The sequence below is a fragment of the Zonotrichia leucophrys genome, chromosome 1A (assembly GCF_028769735.1).
Source record: "Zonotrichia leucophrys gambelii isolate GWCS_2022_RI chromosome 1A, RI_Zleu_2.0, whole genome shotgun sequence".
Taxonomy (NCBI): Eukaryota; Metazoa; Chordata; class Aves; order Passeriformes; family Passerellidae; genus Zonotrichia; species Zonotrichia leucophrys.
Window position 1 is genome coordinate 18,452,646 of NC_088170.1, and position 22,761 is coordinate 18,475,406.

General features: G+C 36.8%; 1 protein-coding gene across 3 annotated transcripts in view; it reads left to right on the forward strand.

The window, feature by feature from the left end:
• TMEM117 (transmembrane protein 117) overlaps positions 1-22,761 on the forward strand; it is a 179,979-nt gene that overhangs the window by 100,008 nt on the left and 57,210 nt on the right. For all 3 annotated transcript variants that reach the window (XM_064731030.1, XM_064731039.1, XM_064731020.1), the window contains one exon: positions 12,652-12,749. In XM_064731030.1, the coding sequence (XP_064587100.1) occupies positions 12,652-12,749 (98 nt within the window). The remainder of the gene's footprint in view (positions 1-12,651; positions 12,750-22,761) is intronic.

Here is a 22,761-nt window from a genome sequence, read left to right on the forward strand (position 1 = left end):
TTTACACCATGTTGATAAAGCAGCATTTTTTAATTTGCAACATTTGAACATTGAAGAAAACTAACTTTCCCTTTCATGTAAAGTTGGTCTCCTTGCGCTTTTTCTCCTTTGTTCTTTTTTGAAAGAATGTATTGGTTCTCACTACAGTGTTTCTTATAAATATGTATAAGGCAAAAGTATGTTTTAATGAGTGACCATTAGCTGATTTCCCATGGTCTTGTATGTAGACAGTAGATAAGAAACCAAACATGTCTAACTAATGGCAAATAACTGTGTAGCCATGATTTAATGTTGCTTTTTTTCTTCTAAGTGACATCAGTCCTGCATCCCCATGGGATTAATGTTTGCAGATGGATAGTCATACATAAGAAGCCAAAAATAAAACCTGAAAAAAAACCCTTGATTCTTTGTTTATTAAGAGATATTAAATTTCAAATGAAAGTGTACCAGAGGCTAAAAAACAACTATATTTTAAGGATTGTGTTCTCAAGTGTCCCTAAAAGTGGAACAAATTTCTTTCCATTCTCTTTGAATGTTCTCTTTGCCCAGAGGTCCGGGTATTCTTTCACTTCTTATTGAACAAAACCAACAAAGGTACAAAGTTCTGCCTATGCTCAGTAACTAAGCATTTTGGTTAAAGACTGCTATTTTCTATAGACAAGGGCATGTGAGAATGCAGTGTTACTACCAATAATTTCCAGCAATCATTGACTTCCCAGTCTGCAGAACCTCTTATCTACTTACTGTCAAATTGGCTGTGGAACATATTTCAGCACAAGTCCAGAAGGGAGTGTAAAATTCTGTCCCTAGAGATACTGTGATTTCTCTCAGCTCTCTTTTTCCTGTGCCTTCATTTCTGAAATCCTCTCTAGCAACCCAACAAGTACTTAGGAATTCTTCACAAACCCTTATCCCCTGTGTGTCTTCAATATTCCTCCCAAACAAGGATCAGTGTGAAACATTTTCAGTTGTATCCATTAATGTTTAATAACCAGCTTCCCTTTGGTGCTTACTGTACAGAAAAATATCAATATTTGGAGCTGTTAAAATTTGTAATATTTTTTCTTGACTCGGAAGTAGCAGCAATTTTATCTGAAAGCCAAAGTGGAGTTTTGTGTGATATGAGAGTGTCTTATCCTCTGCTTTATTTGAAGGCATTAAATTTGGTGGAGAGTCTACATAAACATGAACCTTAAAACCTGAATGAAAATAAAATGAAACTTGATGGTGGTATCTTTCTTAATATGGTATATCTGAGCTAAGCCAATCACACAATTTTAAGGGAATAGTAATATCAATGGAAATCCTCAAGGCCTTCAATATTATGAATTTTTAATAGAGACAACTTTAGTTATGATCTCAATTTTTTTAATAACTAATCCCAAAAGTTCCCTGTTTAGGGAATAGGGACATTCATTTTGTGTTCTTCTTTCAGCACTGAGAATTCCTCGAACAATGCCAATACTGTTTAAGAGTAATCATTATTTATCAGCTTTCTAATAAGATGCTACATCCTCTTGTGAATTTTTGATGGGTATTTTTACATTTTAATTATAATCTGAATTGTTAAAAAATTACCTAGGTTTTTTTAAAGAACATAATCCAACAAGAAAAATAATTGACTGACTTTTTGAAACAAAATATTTGTTATTCAGAACAGCAAATGTCTTTCCAACAGAGTCTGGTGATTTTCTGCTGTTGAAATGAAACTGGTGCTAATCACCTTCCACTGAATACCTTCCATGAGTACTCTTTAGTCTGGAAGTTAGACCAAAGTAATTATTTACCATTTAAAGAGGATTGAACAAAACTGTGGCCATGCTTGCACCTCAAGTGCAGAATTGTACAGGAAATGGGGACAAATAGAAGGATTTATAACTTGTTGGTGGATTATGTTCTCAGTGTGATTGTAGCTTCAGTATAAAAATGTAATTAAAAACAATTAATGATGCTGCCCAAAAATCTGTCAAAGGACCAGCAGCTGCACATAAATATTATTCTAGTTGTATAATCCTTTACAGTATGATAAAGAAAATATGGGAAAGAGCCAATGTAAGGTTTTACAGAAGTGCTTCATGAATTTTTTCAGTTTGTTTTCCAGTAAGAGTTTGCATGAGAAACTTGTTTTGTGCAGAATTTCTCTCATTCTCTATTTAGACTGAAAATATTGTCATGTAGTAGCTGTGTTTGCCTTGAGTGCAGAACAGAAAAGGCCATGTAAAGGAAGTTTCAAGTTCCCCTTTACTTGCTCAAGAAATGAAATGGATTGAAACCACTCTGAGCTGTCAGTACATCACAGCCTTGAATCAACTGGAAAAGCAGCACGGTGCCAGCAGCATGGAGATGGATTTTCATTTAATTAGGTGCCTTGTTCTGGCAAGAGGAGACAGGCGAGTGTCTCAGCAGAGTGGCCTGTGTGCCGCCTGCCCATCGCCAGGGGCATCCCCGTGTTCAGATGCTTCTCCTGTGCTTCTGTGCCTGGGTGCAGAGAGTAAACATCAGAGCTTGAAATCACATTCTTCATTCAAACACATTCATTAGTCTTTACTAGGTTCTGCATTATGTAGACAGCAATAGAGAATTTTGAAATATATGCTTTTTCTATCTTATATTTACCCTATTTAACTGTTGATCTAGAACAAACTGTGTAAAGTGAAATCAGTTCCCAAAAGTCAAGTGTCGGAAACACCCATTGTCTCTCACATTCACTCATTCATAACAAGATATTTCCTCGTTAGTCCCTAAGTGGAAGTTAATGGCAACCTCCCAAATAATTAATTGTAAATATGCTATTGTCACAAAGTATTGTCACAAAGGTTACATTCCTCACATTTCACCGAATCACACTGTGTACTCAAGTGTTGCACAAGTGTTATTTATACATGTGTTGGTTTTCTTTCGTCCCTTAACCCACCAAATATAATTTTAAAATACTTGTGGGAAAGGAGAAGGCTTGTGAAAGGCACCAAGTGACATGTGTGTTGTCACTTTTTTCTGAAGAGCAAGAACTTTAAGACTACAATTGTCAGAACAGCAAATGCTGACCTTCTGGCACTCAAAACATAGACTACACAGACGTTGCATTGACAGTTTACAACTCTGAGTCTCTGAGGGCATCATGATACAAATGAAAATGATGGCACTGCTCAAGAGTAATAGCTAATGGCCCATGCAGAAAGCGTCTGCATCTGTTAGAGCACATGGGTACGTGCAGGTGTTACTGAGAATATTGTTAGATGGAGATGTTGAAGGAAGACAGGCCTGAAATTAAATTTGATAAGTAGAAACCTTTGTCTTGTGAACCTGTCTGGCATGGGACTCCTTCATGTCTTGGGTACTGATATTTATTCCATGCCTAAGCTCTACAGCAGGTCCTCCGATAAGCCTCCTGTTTGCAAAGTCCAGAAGAACTGTCTTTAGAGACACTCTAAATGACACTCTAATGACTCCTTGTCATTCTTTAGAGACATAACTACTCCTTGTCATTCCAGAATGGCTGGCAGTATATCCAGAACAGCTCAGCATCTGTGTTGTATTGTGCCAAATCAAACCAGAATTTGTTCCCAGTTTTTCATTGCTGCAGATAGTGACTGCTCTGAATTTTATGTTCTGTGTGGGACCAGGCAGTTGAACTTGTCTGTGACAGGCACATTCAGACATCAAAAATTTTGCTTAGGTTAAGACAGTCTCAGAGGATGAACCACACCTGAATTACTGAGTGCCACCATTTGGTGTATAGTTTCATATATGCTAAAACAAAACCTCTGTGATTATGGGATGTGATTGTACAGCTCAAAGCTGGGAACTTGTAAATGCTGAGGTAAATGAGGAAGTGCTCGCATTCATCCAATATTCCAAAATGTTATGGTTCCAAACCTAATTTAAAAACTGCTATTTGAATTTTGCATAAAAATTCCCTTTCAGCATGAACTCATCTTGGACTTTCTGCCATAGGCTACCTCTATATTAATGAGAGTTGGCTGAATTCTTTCTTCAGTAGAATAGATAGTTGTACAATGTAATTCATAGGATTAAAGAAAGGATAAGTTGTGAAGAGTCTGAATCTGCAGCTACAGAAGATGGGGAGACTTGAAGGCTGCTACTTTGCCTAGGTGTGTCTTTAGAATTAAAGTCAATGCATAATGCCTATGATATTGGTTGAAATATAAGCACTGTTAGATCCAAGACTAAAAATGGGCACACTGATTTGACTGCTTTGAGCAACAGTCTACTGCACAGAAGAAAACCAATGCACCTTTGGCATCATTCCCTATAGAACTTTGCAGTTTTAGTCTCAAAAATACAGAAACACATCCTGTGGAAATGTAGGAAAGTACCTCTGTCTCTGATATTTGCATTGTCTGGCTCTGCTCCCTAGGTTGTGTTACCCTTTTATGATATGACTTCTCTATTCTCTAAAATCCTTTGCTAAAATTCTCCAGGACTTGCCAAAGGAACTCTAAGGATTCTCTAAGTATCTTTTCCTGAAACAGCCTAATGAGGACAAAAGCCTACTTTTTAGGCATAGCATGTGTGAATACAGCCCTTTCCGGTGACAAAACCTCATCACCTATGAGCCATCACAGATGTCATTAATTGGGTTAATGACATTTGGGTGTGAAACACTTAAAAATGTCGGAAACCATATTGGGATTTATGTTATCAGACTTCCAGTGGCAGCAGTATGATCATCTGAGCAGGTTCAGATTTAGAGTGAAGAAAAATAGGTACATCTTCATAACAGAATCTATTTTGAAGTGAATTTCACCCCAGAAATATTTTTTTCTTTTCAGTGACTATAAAAAGAATCTACATTGATTTAGATGCATGCGCCATTGCATCAAACATGGCATGACTTCTGTCTCTGGCCTTTCACCTGAACCACCAAGCTCTCTCTCTCTTGCTTTACTCTCCAAATGAGTAAAGCAAGCTTTCCTGTCAGGACAATCTAAAACGGAACTGAGCTGAACACCTTAAATGAAAATCATGATGTGGCTTTATATCTTGCCCTTTGTCTGTAATATGTGACATTACCCAGACCTCTGCTTCTGCATTTGTAACACTAATAAGGAAGCTGTAAAGCAAGGAAAAAAGTCTTCTGAAATGTGCTGTCAATAATTATATAAACAGCAAGTGCTTGCCACATGGCAGCCAGGACATTTTGTTGCACGTATATAGTGATTTATGTGCACAGTAGGGACTGGAAATGTTAGGAAATGAAATGGCACAGCTTAGAGATTTTCTGCAGAAGCTCTGCTTCAGTTGTAAAATTGATCCTAAACAATTACTTATATGTATGAACTGTCAAGGAATTTGCAGGTAAAAGAATTTTTTTTTATTTTTTTTTTCATTTTAGTTTTGGCTTTTAAGAAAAGCACAATCTATTTAGAAATTATTTCTCCCGGTATTGAAATCCAAAGAATAATTTCCAGAGTAAATTGAATAGACCTAAAATAATTGCAGACCAGATTTCTCCCTAACTCACCTTTTGATATCTAAAGTTTTTTACCAGAAATTCATTGTGGTCTAGATGTTGGCTTTGTGGAGCATTCTGTCCTAAATGAATTTGGAAATTGAAAGGAAATGCTGGCAGTAGTGACTTTTCTAAAGTTGAGCCTAAAGTGTATATATTTTTAGTTCTTGCCATCTTGTTGAGTTGTTATCCCAGCATGGATTGCACAGAAACCATTATGACAATACCAGAACCAAATCAAGACATTCCAGCTAAAAACAAAGAGGCTTGCTGCTTCCTCAGTGGGTGGAGAAATAAATTTGCAGGGATCAGTAATGATAGCATTAATTAACATAAGCCTCCTCCATGTTTATGCAGAAGAAGTTCTTTAACTGGTTTTGGTGGATATTTGGGTGTAAAACAGTACACATGTACAAATGTTGTGGTTTGGGAGCATAAAAGCTCATAAGAGCAATACTTAGAGCATGGTGGGAAATATGCAAATGCCCAAAATTATACTGGAGGGCATTGTGAGAGCCACAAAAGTGAACCATAATATTCTTTATCACTCATCTTGGTTACTGAATTGTGGCAGCAATTTAATGTTATTTTTCAGGGTTTACTTATTAGAACAGTATGTGTTCGTAAGACAAGAACAATGTTCTGGCTCTGACTAAAATGAGAAAACAATAAAAAGTATATTGAAGGGGCCATTTTATCTCTGTGATTGTTGTTGCTTTGAAAATGCAAATATGAAAAAAATTCATTGCTATTAAATTGAAGGAGAAGAAACCTAAAAGAAGATTCAATTTTTTTAAGGATAGAAATCAACTAAGTTAGTAATGTTACAAAATAGAGGAAGCAGACAAACTTTAAAGTCTAGTAGTGTATTTACAGCTGACTAATAATATTTAGCTTGAAAAATATTGCCCCCCTTATGGATCTGTAAGCCTAATTACAAATATTTGTTAAATTTGTTTTCAAACACACATTTTGTTTATTCCAAAATGCAGCAGAGGGGATTGAAATAAATTAACAGTTATTTCAGAAGAATGTGTAACAAAGTTCTTGACACTTCTGCTCAACTGCCAAAACTATTTCAGAATTAAAAGAAGCATTGCATATTTTCATGTGTAACATGTATAACAGTTGAGATATGATCACAGAATTGTAAGGGTTGGAAGGGACTTCTGAAGACCATCTAGTCCAAACCCCTGTCAAAACAGTCACCTAGAGCAGGTGACACAGGAATGTGTCCAGGTGGGTTTGGAATGTCTCCAGAGGAGGGAGACTCCACAACCTCTGTGGGCCTGTTCCAGTTCTCTGCAACCCTCTGTGTAAAGCAGTTCCTCCTCATGTTGAGGTAGAACTTATTTTTTCTCAGTTTATGGCCATTGCTCCTTGTCCTGTCTCTGGGTACCACTGAAAAAATTCCGGCACCATCCTCTTGACACTTGCTTTTGAGATATTTATATGTATTGAGATCCCCTCTTTGTTTTCTCCAGACCAAACAGGCCCAGCTCCCACAGTATCTCCTCATAAGATGAGATGATCCAGACCCCTCATCATCACTGTGGCCTCCCCTGGACCCTCCCCAGTAGTTCTTTGCCCTTGTGAACTGTGGAGCCCAGAGCTGACACAGCACTCCAGATGTGGCTTCTCTTGGGCCAAGTGGAGGAGCAAGATCACCTCCCTCAGCCTGCTGGCCACACTCTTCCCGATGTACCCCAGGGTACCATTGGCCCTCCTGGCCACAAGGGCACTGCTGGCTCATAGCTCACACCCTCCAGGTTCCCCAAGCAGCTCCACAGAGCTGCTACCAGGAGGTCAGCCCCAGCCTGTGCTGGCACTTGGGGTTATCCTCCCCAGGTGCAGGATCATGATTTGCCTTCTCTGAGCCTCATTAGGTTTCTTTCTGCCCAACTCTCCAGCCTACCAGGGTCCCACTGAACGGCAGCAGAGCTTTCAAGTATATCAACCACTCCCCACAGTTTTACATTCTCTGCAAACTTGATGAGGTTTTAATGACACTTTTGTGAGAAACACTAAAAAATGTAGGAAACCATGTTGGGATTTATGTTATCAGGCTTCCAGTGCCATTCTATCCCTTTGTCCACATTGCTGATAGAAAAGTTAAGGCTGGTCCCAGTATTGATCCCTGGGGAACACCACTGACTGGATCCTACTTGGCTGACCACAACCCTCTGAGTTCTGCCATTCCTCCAGTTCTTGATCCACCTCACTGTCCATTCCTCTGGCTCACAATTTCTGAGCTTATCCATGATGTTATTATGGGAAATAGAGTCAAAAACCTTGCTGGAGTTGACACAGACAACATCAGCTAACCTCCCCTTGCTGACCCATCCTGTCATGCCATCAGAGGAGTATCAGACTCGATTCACAGAAGATAATTTTCTCCCAGAAATCCAGATGAAAAAAGTGTGAAAACATTTTCCCTATAGGGTACTTTTGTACATCAAGCGAACAGCTCCACAATTTTTACATATTTCAAAGAAGAGAAAAGTGATGGATGGAAACTTTTAATGACTGAGTACTAAATGTTTTGTATATGATCACTGTGGTGAAGTACAGTACTTGAAGACTGAGATATGATAAAGAATTGATGTGCAGTTAGTGGGACACCTATATTTAGCTCTTACCTAAAAGCACATAACAGCAAGGCAAGGGAAGTGTATCCCCTCAGCGGTGTGCATTAGCTCTCATTGACTTCACACTCTGACTTCAGAAAACATAATTACTTTAACCTGATTTAGCCCCTGTTTTTTCTAGAAATAAAACTCACATACTTTTCAGAAACATATAGACAGTGTTCAGTCTTTGCAAAACTATTGATGGATTCTTTTGATGAGGAATGCAATGTTCATAATCTTGCCATGGGGAACTGCCCTCTGGCCTGTCCTGTCACTATGGCATCCTTATAATTTCTAAAAGATTTTGGAATTTATGATATTTACTGTTATCAATGAAATGCCCCAGTTGTGGGACTGAAAATAATGTTTCTTGGTTTGAGTTTGGGGTGAGTGGAGATGGGCACATTATGCACTGTTTAAAGGCTGAGTGTCAAGGGCTACTTATATAGAGGTTACTTAATATAGTGCTACTTACAAAGCGGTTCATGATTTAAAACAAGATATTTAAATTTATAAGATTATAAAAATTGAAAAAAATGAAAACTTTTAATGCTTGAATCATGTATTTGACAGTGGTAGAGATAGGTATGTTTTGGCAAATGCAGTTATCCAGGGTACTCAGTTTTCCAACAATAACACTGTGATGTCATGTTTTTCTGGCTCAGTAGTTGCACACAAACAAACAGCTTCTTTACTGATTTTTTTGTTGGAGTCCTGCTGTCCATTAGACATTTTGCTACTCACTGCGACATCAAAAGAATACAAAAATATTTCATATTTCATAATTTGGTTTGTGTTTTCAGGCTTTTCTTGTGGATCTTAGATTCTTCTACCTACTGTTGAATTCTGGAGGGCTGCTCTTACCCTGTTTTGATGCTTTATCCAAGTATGAATAAAGCAATGAAAATTCTCTGTTAAGGGCTTGTCTCCATTTCATGAATATTGCAGGATAGAACATACTGTGTCCTAAAGCCCAGAGCCCATTTCTCTAGTAAGAAACAGTTTCTGCATCTGGTTATATGAAGAAGTGCTGCTATCAAACCAACTGATGTAGTTTTATATTTCTGCATTTCTAAAATGCAGTTTGTTAGATGAAAGCAGCTTGGCAAGCAGCCTGTGCCACATGAGTTTTCTGTGGGTTATCTTTTAGTGCTCTAAAGATGATGATAGCATAGTTCCTGGTAGCGGAGTATTTCGATGATACTTTGTAGGCATGACCAAAGTATGAGTCCATTTTCTTTTTTTTTTTTTTTAAATTTAATTTTTTTTTTATTTCAAAGAAATTTCACTTGCTGTTAACTTAGAAGGGATACTTTGCCTTAGCTGACACTCCCAGTGCAGAGGTTGTGTCTGCTGGGAAGGGAAGGACCCTGTGAGATACAACACAGCGTCACTTGACTTGAGTGTGTGTGGAGAGATGTAAATTATGTGCAGTGTATCCTGAGCAATAGGCTCAAAGAGTAACTGCAAGGAAGGAATAAATGATCCTTAAGGAGTCTTTCTGCACCACTTGGTACCTCTCAGATATCTTAGGTGCCTTACTCTATTGTCGTTTTTTTTTTTTTCAAAGTTTTTTATGATTTTGCTTTCTGCACTTGTTGTCTGAGTAAGTTACTTGCTCTGAATGACTTTGAATCCCAGATTGTTTCTTCTGTGTGGTATGATATAATATTACAAATGATTGTATTATATATTGTAAAATAGTATCTATCATAGGCCAGGTTGGATGGGGCTCTGAACGACCTGGTCTAGTGTAAGGTGTCCCTGCCAAAGGCAGGGAGGGGTTGGAAATAGAGGATCTGTAAGGTCCCTTCCAACCCAAGCCTTTCTGTGGTTCAATGATTGTATCAAACATCAAAAGGAGCATATCAAAATGAACAATTTTATATTTCTGTAACGAAAAATGGGAGTCATAACATTTTGCAATTACTGACAGCAATATATCTTTTTTAAACCATTAGGAGTTAGCCTCATAATTAATATAATGTGAGTAATATCAATAGTTGATAAAGTCATATTTTATAGGACAAAATAAAAATTGTCATAATAAATATAAAACATAATAATTATTAATGTAAATTGAGCTTTTTGTGGCATTTGTGTAACTTATAAAATCAGACAGTGTGTGCTTTTGAAATTCAATATAGTGTAACTGTTTCTCTCTCATGAGATACTAAATGAAACGAAAATGTATACATTGCCTGTATGTTGGGGCCATTCCTTTTTGAACTGAAGCAGTGTAATTATTGATTACTGCATGTCCTAGTTCAAGAAAAAAATACATTACTTTATTACATTGTAAGTGGCTTTCCCTATTTTATTTTGATGATGTGAGATGCAGGCAGACATTTACTAAAGTGTCCAATTTTTTTCTATTCCCATGTATCAGCAATGTTTTCAAACATAGTCCAGCAAAGCAGAAATAAATATATGCTGTCCAGGAATAACATTGTGAAATACAAATAGAGAAAGAAAAAACCCCACATTTCTTTACATGAAGCTCTGCAAATTAAATTAAAATTTATATTTTTTTCTTTTTCTAAAAACAATGGGTATTTAATATATATTTAAAACTTCTCTGCTGTATGACAGTGTTGAGTGCTTTTCTCCTGTGAGCTGTTTTCTACAGTGACTGTCCTTGACCAAATCAGAAAATGAATTTGATTTCTCTAATGCAAAAGGTAATTGGATTTCTCTTTATGGAATGCATCCCTTTAATGACTGTCTCTGCTTTAGCCAATTTAGCTGCAACTGACCTGACATTGATCTGGTGATATGACTTTAAAAAAATGCCAAAGTTGGGAGATGAAAACCAGCTATTTGGTAGCAGAAAGAACATTTCCTGCCTCATCTTGCCATTTTCCTCAGAAAATATCTCCATCTCGAATGTCATTCTTATGAAACATGCTCCTTTGGTAATTGGTCATAGAGCTGCAAATTGCATCCTTCTCCCAAATATAATAATTTTCCAGAAACATCTGGAGAAACTATTTTGAAACTTGTATAAAGCCTCTTGAAATAGCTGCTCTTCTTTGCAAATATTCTTTACTAGGTAGACTCTTCCTAAGAGGAAAAAAAAGTGTTACTAAGTGAATTGAATTAAATCTTTACAGAAGTCTTGTTCAACATTAAATATTTATTGAAATATTTATTTAGATAATCAGGATCATATTAAAAATATTGTAGCTTGCTGATCAGAGAAAAGATATATGCACATTAAACAGTTATTAAAGATGGTATTTTAGGATATTATCTGTTCTTTGTTAAGAAGGTTTAATGGAATAATACAATTCTAGAATGTGCATTTCTATTTATTTAATTTAGTCATTATCCTTTAGACCCAGCCCAGGCTAATATACTGAGCTCTTTTAACCCCAAATGGACTTGAAGCCAAAATTTAGTACTTGGATCTATTTTTAATTTACTCACTGGCTACATGTTCTCTTTGATAAACACTCTTAATGCCATTGATTGAAAGTGGTAGCTTACACTCTGTATGACAAATTGGATTTTAAAGCAGCTGTGAAATTTTGTCTTTAGTTTGAAATTATTTCCTTCTGGAATCTTAAGATTTATTTTCATTTTGATCACAACACATAGTAATTTCCCACTCTCTACTGATAACAGTGATATGGAATTTGGTTTACTTATCTGCATTTTGAAGCAGGTGGTCACCCCCATTTCCTTTATCTGATCAATTATTTCTTAAATCTTTACAAATGGATAGGCTTTCCACTCTGCATCTTTTGCACAACAGAATTTATGAGTTTATTGTGATGTAACTTCTGGTACTTTTTAGTACAGTTAATTTGAAGTAAATGGATATGAAAACACAGCTTCCCAAAGAAGCAGGTGCCTGAGGGGTATTCACCTCCCTCAGTGAGCTGAAAGTCATTTTTAATACTTCCATGTACCTCCCAGAAGTACTGCATACATATGAGTATCTGGACAGAGAAACAGATGGTCTCTTTAGACAGGAATTATGAAAATGAGAATAAATATTTCATACTTTTAAAAATTTTTGCAAGTTTTAAGGGTTTTTTTTTTTCTGTTACCAGTCCCAAGTGTGCTTTTTATACTGGTAGTAGGAACTGAGAGGACATTATAAATGTTATGTAGTGCTTAATGCACAGGCTTCCACTCCCTAGCTGCAGTTCTGGGCTCAGGAGTGGAAATTCTGCTGATGCTGCTCTCAGGGAAGTGCTTCTCCTCTCCCAGATTGGGCCAGAAAGCTCCACAGCCACAGGGGAATGTAACTCACCTCCTGCAGGTTGCTGTAACTTTCACATTGGTTCCTCTTATCTCCTTATCTTTGGATCTCTACAGGTTTCATTGTTTCTCAAGGAGTTGCACGCTCTTCTAGAGGCACAATATGTAGCCCAATATTCATTATCTTGATTGCAAATAACAGTGGGCACACTATTAGTCCACTGTCTGTTATCATTATCAGAACTGATGCAGCTGTGCCACACATAAATGAAAATGTTCCTTAAGTCCTTGCTAGTACTGCCTTAGTGTAACTGTCTACTGTTTCTTCTTTCCCTGTAGGTCACAGATATGATGCTTCAGGATAAACCCTACCCAGACTGGGGAAAGTCTGCCAGAGCTTTCTGGAAGAAAGGAAACATTAGGATCATTTTATTCTGGTAGGAAAACAGTAAAATCAAATTACTGTAAACAAACCTTTTATGGAGCATTGAAAAACATGTCTTCTATGACTGTCTGTGGCAGAAAAAGATATGGTTGAAAAAAAGGGTAAATCTGGTCTAAATAAAAATTGCAAAACTGGTATATGAGTGAGGAATTACTAGTCGAAAGAGTTGGTGTAGAAATACAATTTTAAAATTGATTTATAAATTTTCTTTTATTCTATTTTGAGGCTTTATAATTGAGTTGTGAAATTTTTGCTATATATTTGTTAATATATATTATAATAAAATACATATTATATATATAACATATATATTATATATTTGATAATATATAATATATAAATAATATAACCACCCACATATTATCAAATATTTGATAATATGTGATAATATTTGGGTGTCCCACTGTAATTCCTTGTAATGAAGTAGATATTTGAATTTCCTTTTGTGGCCATGAAATGAATTATAGAAATTCTTTGAATTACCACATGAATAGGATTCAAAACATCACGTCAGTCTCAGATAATGAAGAAAAATATTTAAAAGCAATGCAAAAAGCTGTGAGGGTTAAGAGTTTATTTCACCTCAACTGTAGCCTCTTCCAGATAAATTCCAGACAAATGTAGCTATTGAAACAGAACACAAATTATGACAGGAAAAATGGAAGATGGAGAATATATATTCTAAGAAGTAGTCTGAAGACCTTATAGCTGAAAACATAAGAAATAGCAAAGATTTTTTCAATTATATCAGAACCAGAAAAACTCATGAAAATGTCATCAGACCTGCTGTTTTTAAAAGAACAGATGTCAAAAGAACTCTTACAAAGAAGCTGAAAGATTTGTTTGTGTGAAGTCTCCTACAAAAAATGCAGTTAGCTATATTGCACTTTAAAAGAGTAAAAATTAGCTATTTTATTATGTTGAGGCAATAAAGGAAATAGTAAGAGACATTTGAAAGGAAAGCAGAATCAGATGGCTGATTGGCTGCACACAAAGCTTATAAGGAACTGAAGGGGTTGAGCTGATGCAAATTTTATTAGCACTTAATGCCTATTGAAAAATTGAATATTAAAATTTGGATATTGTTTTGCTTTTTCTGCCTTTTTTTTCCATCAAACTAATAATATCCTACTAGCCTGTAAGTCTGAGTTCAGTTTTAGCTAAATAGATTGAATATATGAGTATATATTATAGATCATTATATTTCAATAATGGAAATAGGAGCAAAACTTTAGATTAATTTCTGCTAAAGGAAGCCAGGGAATCTCTGCTGAAAGAAAACCTTCTCAGATCTGTTAGAACTGTATGCACATGTCATTCAAGTAATGGTTGAAGGAAAAATGCTTGGTATAATTTATTTGGATTTTCCCAAGGGTTTTGACAAAGTTTTTTACTGAGTGCAATTAAGAAAACTAGTAAGACTAAGTGTGCTAACATTTAGAAATCATCTCAGCAATGTGCAGTGAACGTTATGAATAAAATAATAATTTTCTGCTACATTGATGAGGCTGAGGAGTTATACTATTTAATGTTTGAAGTAGTATTCATTATTTATATACATCATAAATATTAGTGACGTGACAGAATTTAAAGATCAAGTTAATAATTTGAAAAATGCATGAAAGAGTGATCTAAGAAGAGTAGGTGAAAAAAATAATGCGACTGAATACTTGAATTATAGATGGGGTTAGGGGGATTCAAGCAGCTCCTTGTCATCATTGCAGAACGTGCAGAGGAAGATTCTGTCTCTCTGCAGGGATGGGCAAAAAGGTAAAGCAGATGTATCAAAAAATTCACAGACAGGTGCCAAGTGGGCAGCCAATGATTACAATGTCATCTGAGCAAAAAGCCCTGTCTAAAACATCATTGATTTTTTTCACCCTTGTCTGAAGGAAAGCTTTGTCTGAAAGACTGAAAAGGAGATTAGTTAAGATTTAAGAAAAAACTTAATTACATGAAAAGACTGGAAAAATGAGAAAAAAGGATTAAAAAGCAAGGTGACATGATAGTTTTCAAATTTATATGCCAGACTGGGAGACCAATAAAACTGTATTAAAATTACTTAAATATTATTGCAAGCAATTTTCTTCTAATCTGAAATGTTAAAAATCTGTATTTTATTTCTAAAAATAGTCAGAGACAAATCCTACTAAAAGTTCAATATAGAGATAAATTAAAAAAAAGGGTTTTCATGCAAGAACCTCATACAAAAGGGTATGCTCAAAACCTAAAGGGCGACATAGATGCTTTTATTTTTAGCTTTAAGCAGTGAAATAAAATAGCCTGGATGATAGTTTATATTCTGTAGACATTATTTATATAGTGCAAATTAGACATCAGTAAATTTTTTGTTTTCTCCTGCAGATAGGAAAAATAAAGGAGTGATGATATTAAGCATGGTAACATGGGGTTTTTGTATTTACTTTATTGTTGCTTAAGCAATGTGATGTGTATAGCCTCATTTCTGAAATGTCCTAAATGAAGCATCCTCAACAGTGTGTCCTAAACAGATACTGATATATTACAGCGACCTGATGAGGGTCTTCAGGGTGAGAGAGAGAGACGAGAATCTTGGTTCATGATCAGAAGGCTGGATTTATTGATATATGATATATAATACATTATTGCTATACTAAAAGGAATAAAGGGAGAAGTTGCAGAGGCTTGCTAAGCTAAAAATAGATTCTAAAAACAAGAGAGTTCTCTGTCACTGTGTTCCAGAGAGCTTGCCCTGTGATTGGCCCTTAATTATACACATGGAACATGAGCCAATCACTATGGCACTAGGTGCACCCTATTGCATTCCACAGCAGCTGATAATCATTGTGTACATTCTCTTTCTGGGCCCTCAGCTTCCCAGAAGATGAACAAATCCCAAAGAAAGGATTTCTATGAAAATATGTCTGTGACACTGGTAGGTCAAAAAATCCATTTATTCGGGACATTTTCTAGTAGCACACCTGCTTAGTAGAGCTACTGCGACACTGTGAACTTATTTTTATTATTCCTAGTATAGATACATGATGTACAGTCTAAAGTGGTTGATGATATGAAAACCTTAGATACGAACTTGACTTGTTTTTCTGCTAGTGTCTTTTTTATTTTCGTGTTTACTTTGCAAAATTAAAAAACTTCTGTAAATGTACCAAAGATAGATGGATTGTAAAAGTGGTTAATGCACCATCCATTTATTTATGATAGCTAATTTGTGTCTGCTTTGTTTCTCATTTGTAAATGTTTTCAGCTCTCCAATGCAACTACTTCACAAAGGTTTTGATTTATCTTATCATCTGTTTTAAATCATTCTCTGGAAGCATTGTCAGCAGCCGCTTGTTGGTTGCTCCTGAGGATTCTGGCTGACTTCTGAATTTCTTCACAATATAATGCTTCCACAAACAGCTCATCTAGTTAAAGAATGATCATTTGCTATTTGCCTTTGTGTAGTCCATCACTAAGGAGTTCTTTGAAGTGCCTTCAACTTTTTTGGAAGTCAGAGGTTGTCTTTTTTTTTTTTTTCATAAAGGTCCCCATTTTGGTTGTTTCCAGCTCTGCTCATAGCTAATTGCAGCCTTCTGAGACAGCTTTGTGTAATGCTGTTGTATTGCTAAGTGATGCAATGCAAATACAAACACACTTTCTTATGGATTTAAGAAAGTGTGTTGTCAAGAGGACTTCTAGGTAGCAATGAAGCATCTTGAACACTGATGGAATTACTATGAAGTGCAGACCTGTTTGTGGGTCACAAAAGAAAGATACACACAAGGAGTTAAATATCTGCACCTCCTGCAGTCAGATGAATTTCTCTACAGACCACTGTCTCCAGTACTCTGTCATCACCATCAATATTGCAAAATTATAAACATTACTTGAAACAAGCTGATTTTTTTTGATATGTTGATAACTTGGCTGATTCGGGAGAGACAAATTATATATGGCAAGAGAGGGCTGGCATTTGAAAGAAGCAAAAATAAGTTTGTTGAATAAAGTAAAAAAAAAGATCTTAGACAAGACTGATGACAAGTCAACAGCTGTTGCTAGTGGTAAGATAAATAAATAAGACAATATAGAACCATACTTGATGTTTTATATTAGATGAGGCAGGGGCCGAAGTAGAATTTGAGAGGACTGATTGTTTTGCAAATAATTTATTTATTTTTCTCCAACCATTTAATGAGCCCAACCTACACTAAAGGTGTCCCCTGCACATCTGCCCAGGAGTGAGCTGTCCCCAGCCGTGCAGCTGGTGGTGCTGTCAGGGGCAGCCACAGCCATGCCCAGTATGTGCTCGGGCTGTACAGCCACTGCCCAAGCCAGCACACAGCTTCTGCCGCCAGGCCTGGCTTACCTCTGCCTGCCCTGTGCCTGGAATCACTGGCTCCTCCTTACAGTGTCTGCTGCACTCACCTGCCACGTCCTGGGGGGAACTGACTGTAGAAGCTGGAATCAAATCCTAAGGACATCTCTGGGCTGTGTGCACAGTTTGCTCAATAGAGGCAAGACCTGAATACTCTATTTTGACAAACGGCTCCAATATCAATTGCCCTCAAAATTTTCCTAGCACAGTATGGAGGGTTTATAATGAGCAAAGCATAAAGAATGTGAACTTTTAGCCAAAAAACAGAGCACAGTCAAAAAGAAACCAGTTTATGGGAATAGAGGAAAAGAGCTTCTGAGGTCTGTGTAAGCAGGTAACAGAAAATTGATATTCAAAGGTAGATTATCAAAATGGGAGATTGTAGAGATAGGTGTGGATTGTGCAGCTGGATCTTGATTGCAGACAGGGTGATGGAACAATATACACAAACGGAAATTTTGAATATGCAAGTTCCAGGCTGGAATCCATTTCTGTGATGTCCCTGGCTAGATATTCACTGTATGTGTATGCAATGATCAGTCTTTATTGGTGCAATGAAGGCAGTTGTCCTTTGACACAGGATTCTTGTCTGAAATAATGCAAAACAGATACCAACAGGGAAAAGAAATAAAGTAATACAGATAGTTGTAAATTTTTGATTCTCTATGTTTGCTGTTTGACTTTGCAAACTAAATATTCTTATATTAGTATGTATTTCCATAAGCTCCCACTAGCTTTCTTTAATAAAAAAATACAGCTATTCATGCTCAGAAATGTGTGTTAGGAATCACAGTATTTTAATGTAACAAATCAAGCTAGTAATATAGCTTTAGAATAAAAATTTTGCCGAATTACTAGAGAGTTCTAATTTATGTACATATGTTTATACTGGATTGTGTCAAACATAGCTTAGGTTAGTATTCTCAACTGGACAATATTTTGTACCCTGGAACTAGAGAAAGCTTCCTTATGAGCTAGATAGCCACATCACCTACAAAGAAATAAAAGCAGTTTCTATAAGAGATTTTCTATTATGCACCTATGTTTATGTTTAGTTTGCACCTATGTTTATGTTTAGTTTGATAAATTTTATTTCCATATTGTATGTTTTCACAATCAAGATGATAAGTTTATACTGGAAAAGTATGTTCTTTTCACATATATGAATGTTCTAAAGATGGCTTCTAAACACATTCATTCTTCTCACAATAGGCTTAATTGAGAAAAACTAACTACACATTATAGCTCAGTCAATTTAAGTTCTGTACTAACTGAAACAAAACAAACCTTTCATTAAGTTTGAATAAAAGTTTTTGGGATACATTCCCACAAATAAAACTGCATGAAACAATGAAATAATTGTATCTATGATATATGTGCATTTGGATACACATACAGTATTCTCTCCCTGGTTTGAAGGCTTTTAAGTTTATCTATTAATTCTTTCATATTTAAGTAATTTATCTGGGTATAAGGTACCGACTACTGAACAGAAACCTAGAATCATCCAAAAGGTAAGGCAGATTTCCTGGTAAATAGCATAAATAGTATAAAAGAATATACAAATATTTTTCAATATTATTGCTCACAGTAAATCTTATAGTATAACCCAAGTGAATAATATCAGTTTGGATAAGCAAGACAATACGTAAGTTTCCTATGGTTTCCTTTTTATCTCAATACAAAAATTTCAATAAGGTACTCCATAGATTATTTATATTGAGTGATCTGACTACTAAACTTGTCTGGCATTGTTAAATCTATTCTGTCAGGATAAAACTGTCCATGAATAGTGATTGTTACATTTAGTCTGGCTGTCAAGTTGTACGATTATAATTTTTCAAGAAATGACTAAAAGATTTTTGAGAGCATTTATTTAATCCTGGGTATCATTATTAAGCTATGCTGTGAAATGACAATTTGTTAGCATGAAAAAATGTTGAAAATAATTCATTATAATACATAATGGTGAACTTTCTTTCATGTAAATGAGAGTTGTTTAAGATTGCTGCCTATTTTTAGCTTTCATTATTTACTATCTTGAATATTTGAAAACAGTGAAAAAATACAAAAATATTGTATTATCAGAAATATTCGCAGGAAAGTTTTTATTCATATCTGTGTTTGGTCCTGTAAAAATTCTCTGGGTCATGTCCCAAGGAAAACTTTTCCACTAGGATAACCAAGTGCTTTTACAATTCTAGTATGGAAAAAACTCACCAGAATGGCTGAGGCTTGGCAACCACATGAGTCAGATACAATTTTTGGACCATGTTCTCAGATGCCAGCTCTCCTCAGTGCATGAAAACTATTGTATCAGCAATTCAGGGCTCTCCCACCAACCTGCTCTCCCCAGTGGGTACTGCTGTCAGCTGGAAGTGTCATTCAGTGCACAGAGGAACATGTCTGCCCTTCCCTTCTTCCCTTTTCCCTTCCTCCAGCACAGCAGTAGCCCAAAATGCTGCATTGTTTGCAAAAGGAAAGGGCTGGAAATGTCACTCAGTCCCTGCAGAACATGTCTGCCCTTCCCCTTCCCTTCTTCCCTTCTTCCCTTCTTCCCTCCTTCCCTTCTTCCCTTCTTCCCTTCCTCCAGCACATCAATAGCCCAAAATGCTGCAGTGTTTGCCAAAGGAAAGGGTCAGGATGACCTGGGGCCCTAGGTCAGCTGTGGGGAGGGTGGCTTCCCACGTTGCATTTGCTGATCTAACATTATGGTCTGCCTCAACCTTTCCCTGGCTTTCCTGGAGCATCTCAGGGACTGCAGTCACTGCCAGGCTCCCGTGTGGCTGCATGGAGCGTGTTCTGCACAGACTGCTAATGCACTGCACAAGGGATGGGTGCTTTGCATGACATTATTTATGTATGAGCACAGAAAAGGTATGCATATGGGAGGGCATGCAGGTGGAAGTCTCCTATCTGTCTCAGCTACCAAGAAAGAAATCTGTGGCTTGCCTTGCCCGTCTCTGCTGGAAGGGCTGTGTCATGCGTTTTCCCACACCCTAGTTGTGATAGGAAGAATAGCGAGACAAATCACTCTTCATCTCACTTTTCTTCTCAAGGCAAAGCACTTGAGAGAGATATAATTAAGTTTAGGGAGATCTGAACTCTGAGATTAAAAAAAAAAAAACAACCAACTTTAAAACCAAAGCAACAAACAAAAATTGTGAGATCTCTTTAGCTTGAAGATTAAGTTCTTTATTTGTCTCATTCAAGTTGCATAAAGCAGTCTTATCCTGTTTTTGTCTAATGGAGACTCCTAAAAATCAAACAAAAACATATGTGGCTTCTTATCTGTATTGGCATGAATAAGAGCAGGAGGCAGAGGAGGAGAGTGAGTATATTGTGGCAGCTTTCCTCTTGCATTAAGTAGGCCACACGTGCCCATCTACATCCACACACCCAACCACACACTTGAGAGGGCAGCAAAGGGGAGGAAGGGAGCTCCTAACACCCCTGCACTTTCACCATTTCCCTGGTAAGGGCTAATGTGGAAACATTTCATGTCCTGGGCTTTAAAAAAATATTCACAGACCAATGTGGCTGAAAGATAATTATAATGAAGAGAGAAAAGCATTATCCATTAGCTGCAATGGGATTTTGGACTGGGCCCACAGACATAAATTTCACCTTTAATTTGGGTTTAAATTCTCTGAACCACTGTAGTATGTATTTATTTTATACCATATCTTTTCAGTTCCTCATCCTGTTTAAGTTTTTTGAGTTATATTTGGTAGATACTTGCAATTCAGTAGTTGATAGCCTGCTAGGAAAAAACCCTGTTTTTATTCCTACATAATTGCTAGATTCCTAAGTATAGTCTTCGTAATTGGATGGATGTGGCAGTTCATGTTCACCTCTTTCTAAAAGTCTAAAAGTACATTTTATTCCATCTCTATTACTGAGAAAGAGGTATATCATGAACAATTACTAAACATATTTCATCTAGTGTATCAGTGTATCGCTTTAATAAAACTTAAAGTGCAGTGTCTCCAATGTTTCAGTAATAACAGTACTGCCAAATGACAATAGTTTCATAAAATCACATTCTATGCCAAAACCTGAAAAGCTCTTATTCTTTGATAAAAATTTTCCTTGTGAAATTCCAAAAAGTTCTTTTCTCTGAATGGGCTGTTGCAGTTCTTTGTTCAACCATAGTTGGAGCAAGTTCTTTTCTAGCACCTTCTCTCCACTTTCTGCAGAGTTCTTGCTGAGCAGGAGACACCTCTTCTCCCACTCAGGCACTGGAAGATTTTCTAGAAGAGCAGAATCAGTGATGTGATTGTTGTTATATCATTGCCCACTTTCTGCTTGAGCTCTTTACCCCTTCCTTTGTTTGTTATTAGACTTTGATTTCTATCTTCAGCATTTACAGCTAGCCTAGGCCTCAACCACCCCAAAATGGTCCACCCCAAAATCAGGATGAGTGTAGCTGTCATGTAATACACATTACGTGATCATATAGTCAGACAAAAGTGCTAAAGATAAAGAAATATATAATATAAAAATAAAAATATATAGTCAGATAATTGAGATAGCCACTCCAAGATAGAAGTTCCAAGTCTTGCAATTACATCAGCATGCATATCGTGGAGTATTATTCTTATAACAAAAGGAAACATTTCAGACTATCAATGTAGAAATTCAGTCTTGCATTCTTTCTGCAGTGTGCAGAAGCCTGGCAAAATCATAGCCTAAAACACGGTCAGTTCAACTGAAGCTCATTTCTTTGGGAAAACTGTAAAGAATCCATCACACCAAAGACCTGGTACATACAGAAGCTGCAGCGTCAGCCAGTGGTTTTGTGCAAGATGTGAACTCTGAAAGCCCAAAAAGTTCAATGGAGATCAGAAAGTGAGTGTTTCAGCTGCTCATGCTCTCAGCCAGAGTTCATAGACTTTGTCATGGCTGGATGCCAAAAATCAATACAGTTTTCTAAAATAAATGTGATGATTAAAGTAATGAAATTATTTGCCTTCCTGGAATGCTGGAGTATTTTTAAAAAATTATATTTCTCCCTAATGGCATGTTTAAATTTGTACCTTAGAATTTGCTGATGTACTTAGCTTAACTTCTGACTCATCTTTCTCCTAGAATTGTAGAATGGCATAGGTTGGAAGGGAATTTAAAGATTATCTCATTCCAGCCCCTCTGCCAATGCCTTGCACTACACCAGTTTTCCAAAAGCCCCATTCAAGCTGGCCTTGAACACTTCCAAGGATGGGGCATCCACAACTGCTCTGGACAACCTGTTCCAGTGCCTCACCACTCTTACAGGAAAGGATTTCTTCCCTATATGTAATCTAAACTTGCCCTCTTTCAGTTTAAAGCCATTCCTCCTTGTCCTATCACCACATGTCCTTGTGCAAAGTCCCTCCCCACCTCTCTCGTAGCCCCCTTTAGGTTCTGTAAGGCTGCAGGAAGTCTCCCTGGAGCCTTCTCTTCTCTGTTTTGAACAACCCAACCTCTCTCAGCCTCTCTTCATAGGAGAGGTGCTCCAACCCTCTGATCACCTTTTTGTTCCTCCTTTGGATTCTCCCCAACATGTCTGTGTCCTTCTTTTGGGGGGTCTCAGAGTTGCCCATGCTGCTTTTGCTGAAGCTCAGGGCATGTTTGGCTTTCTGGGCTGCAAATGCCCATTGACAAGTCACAT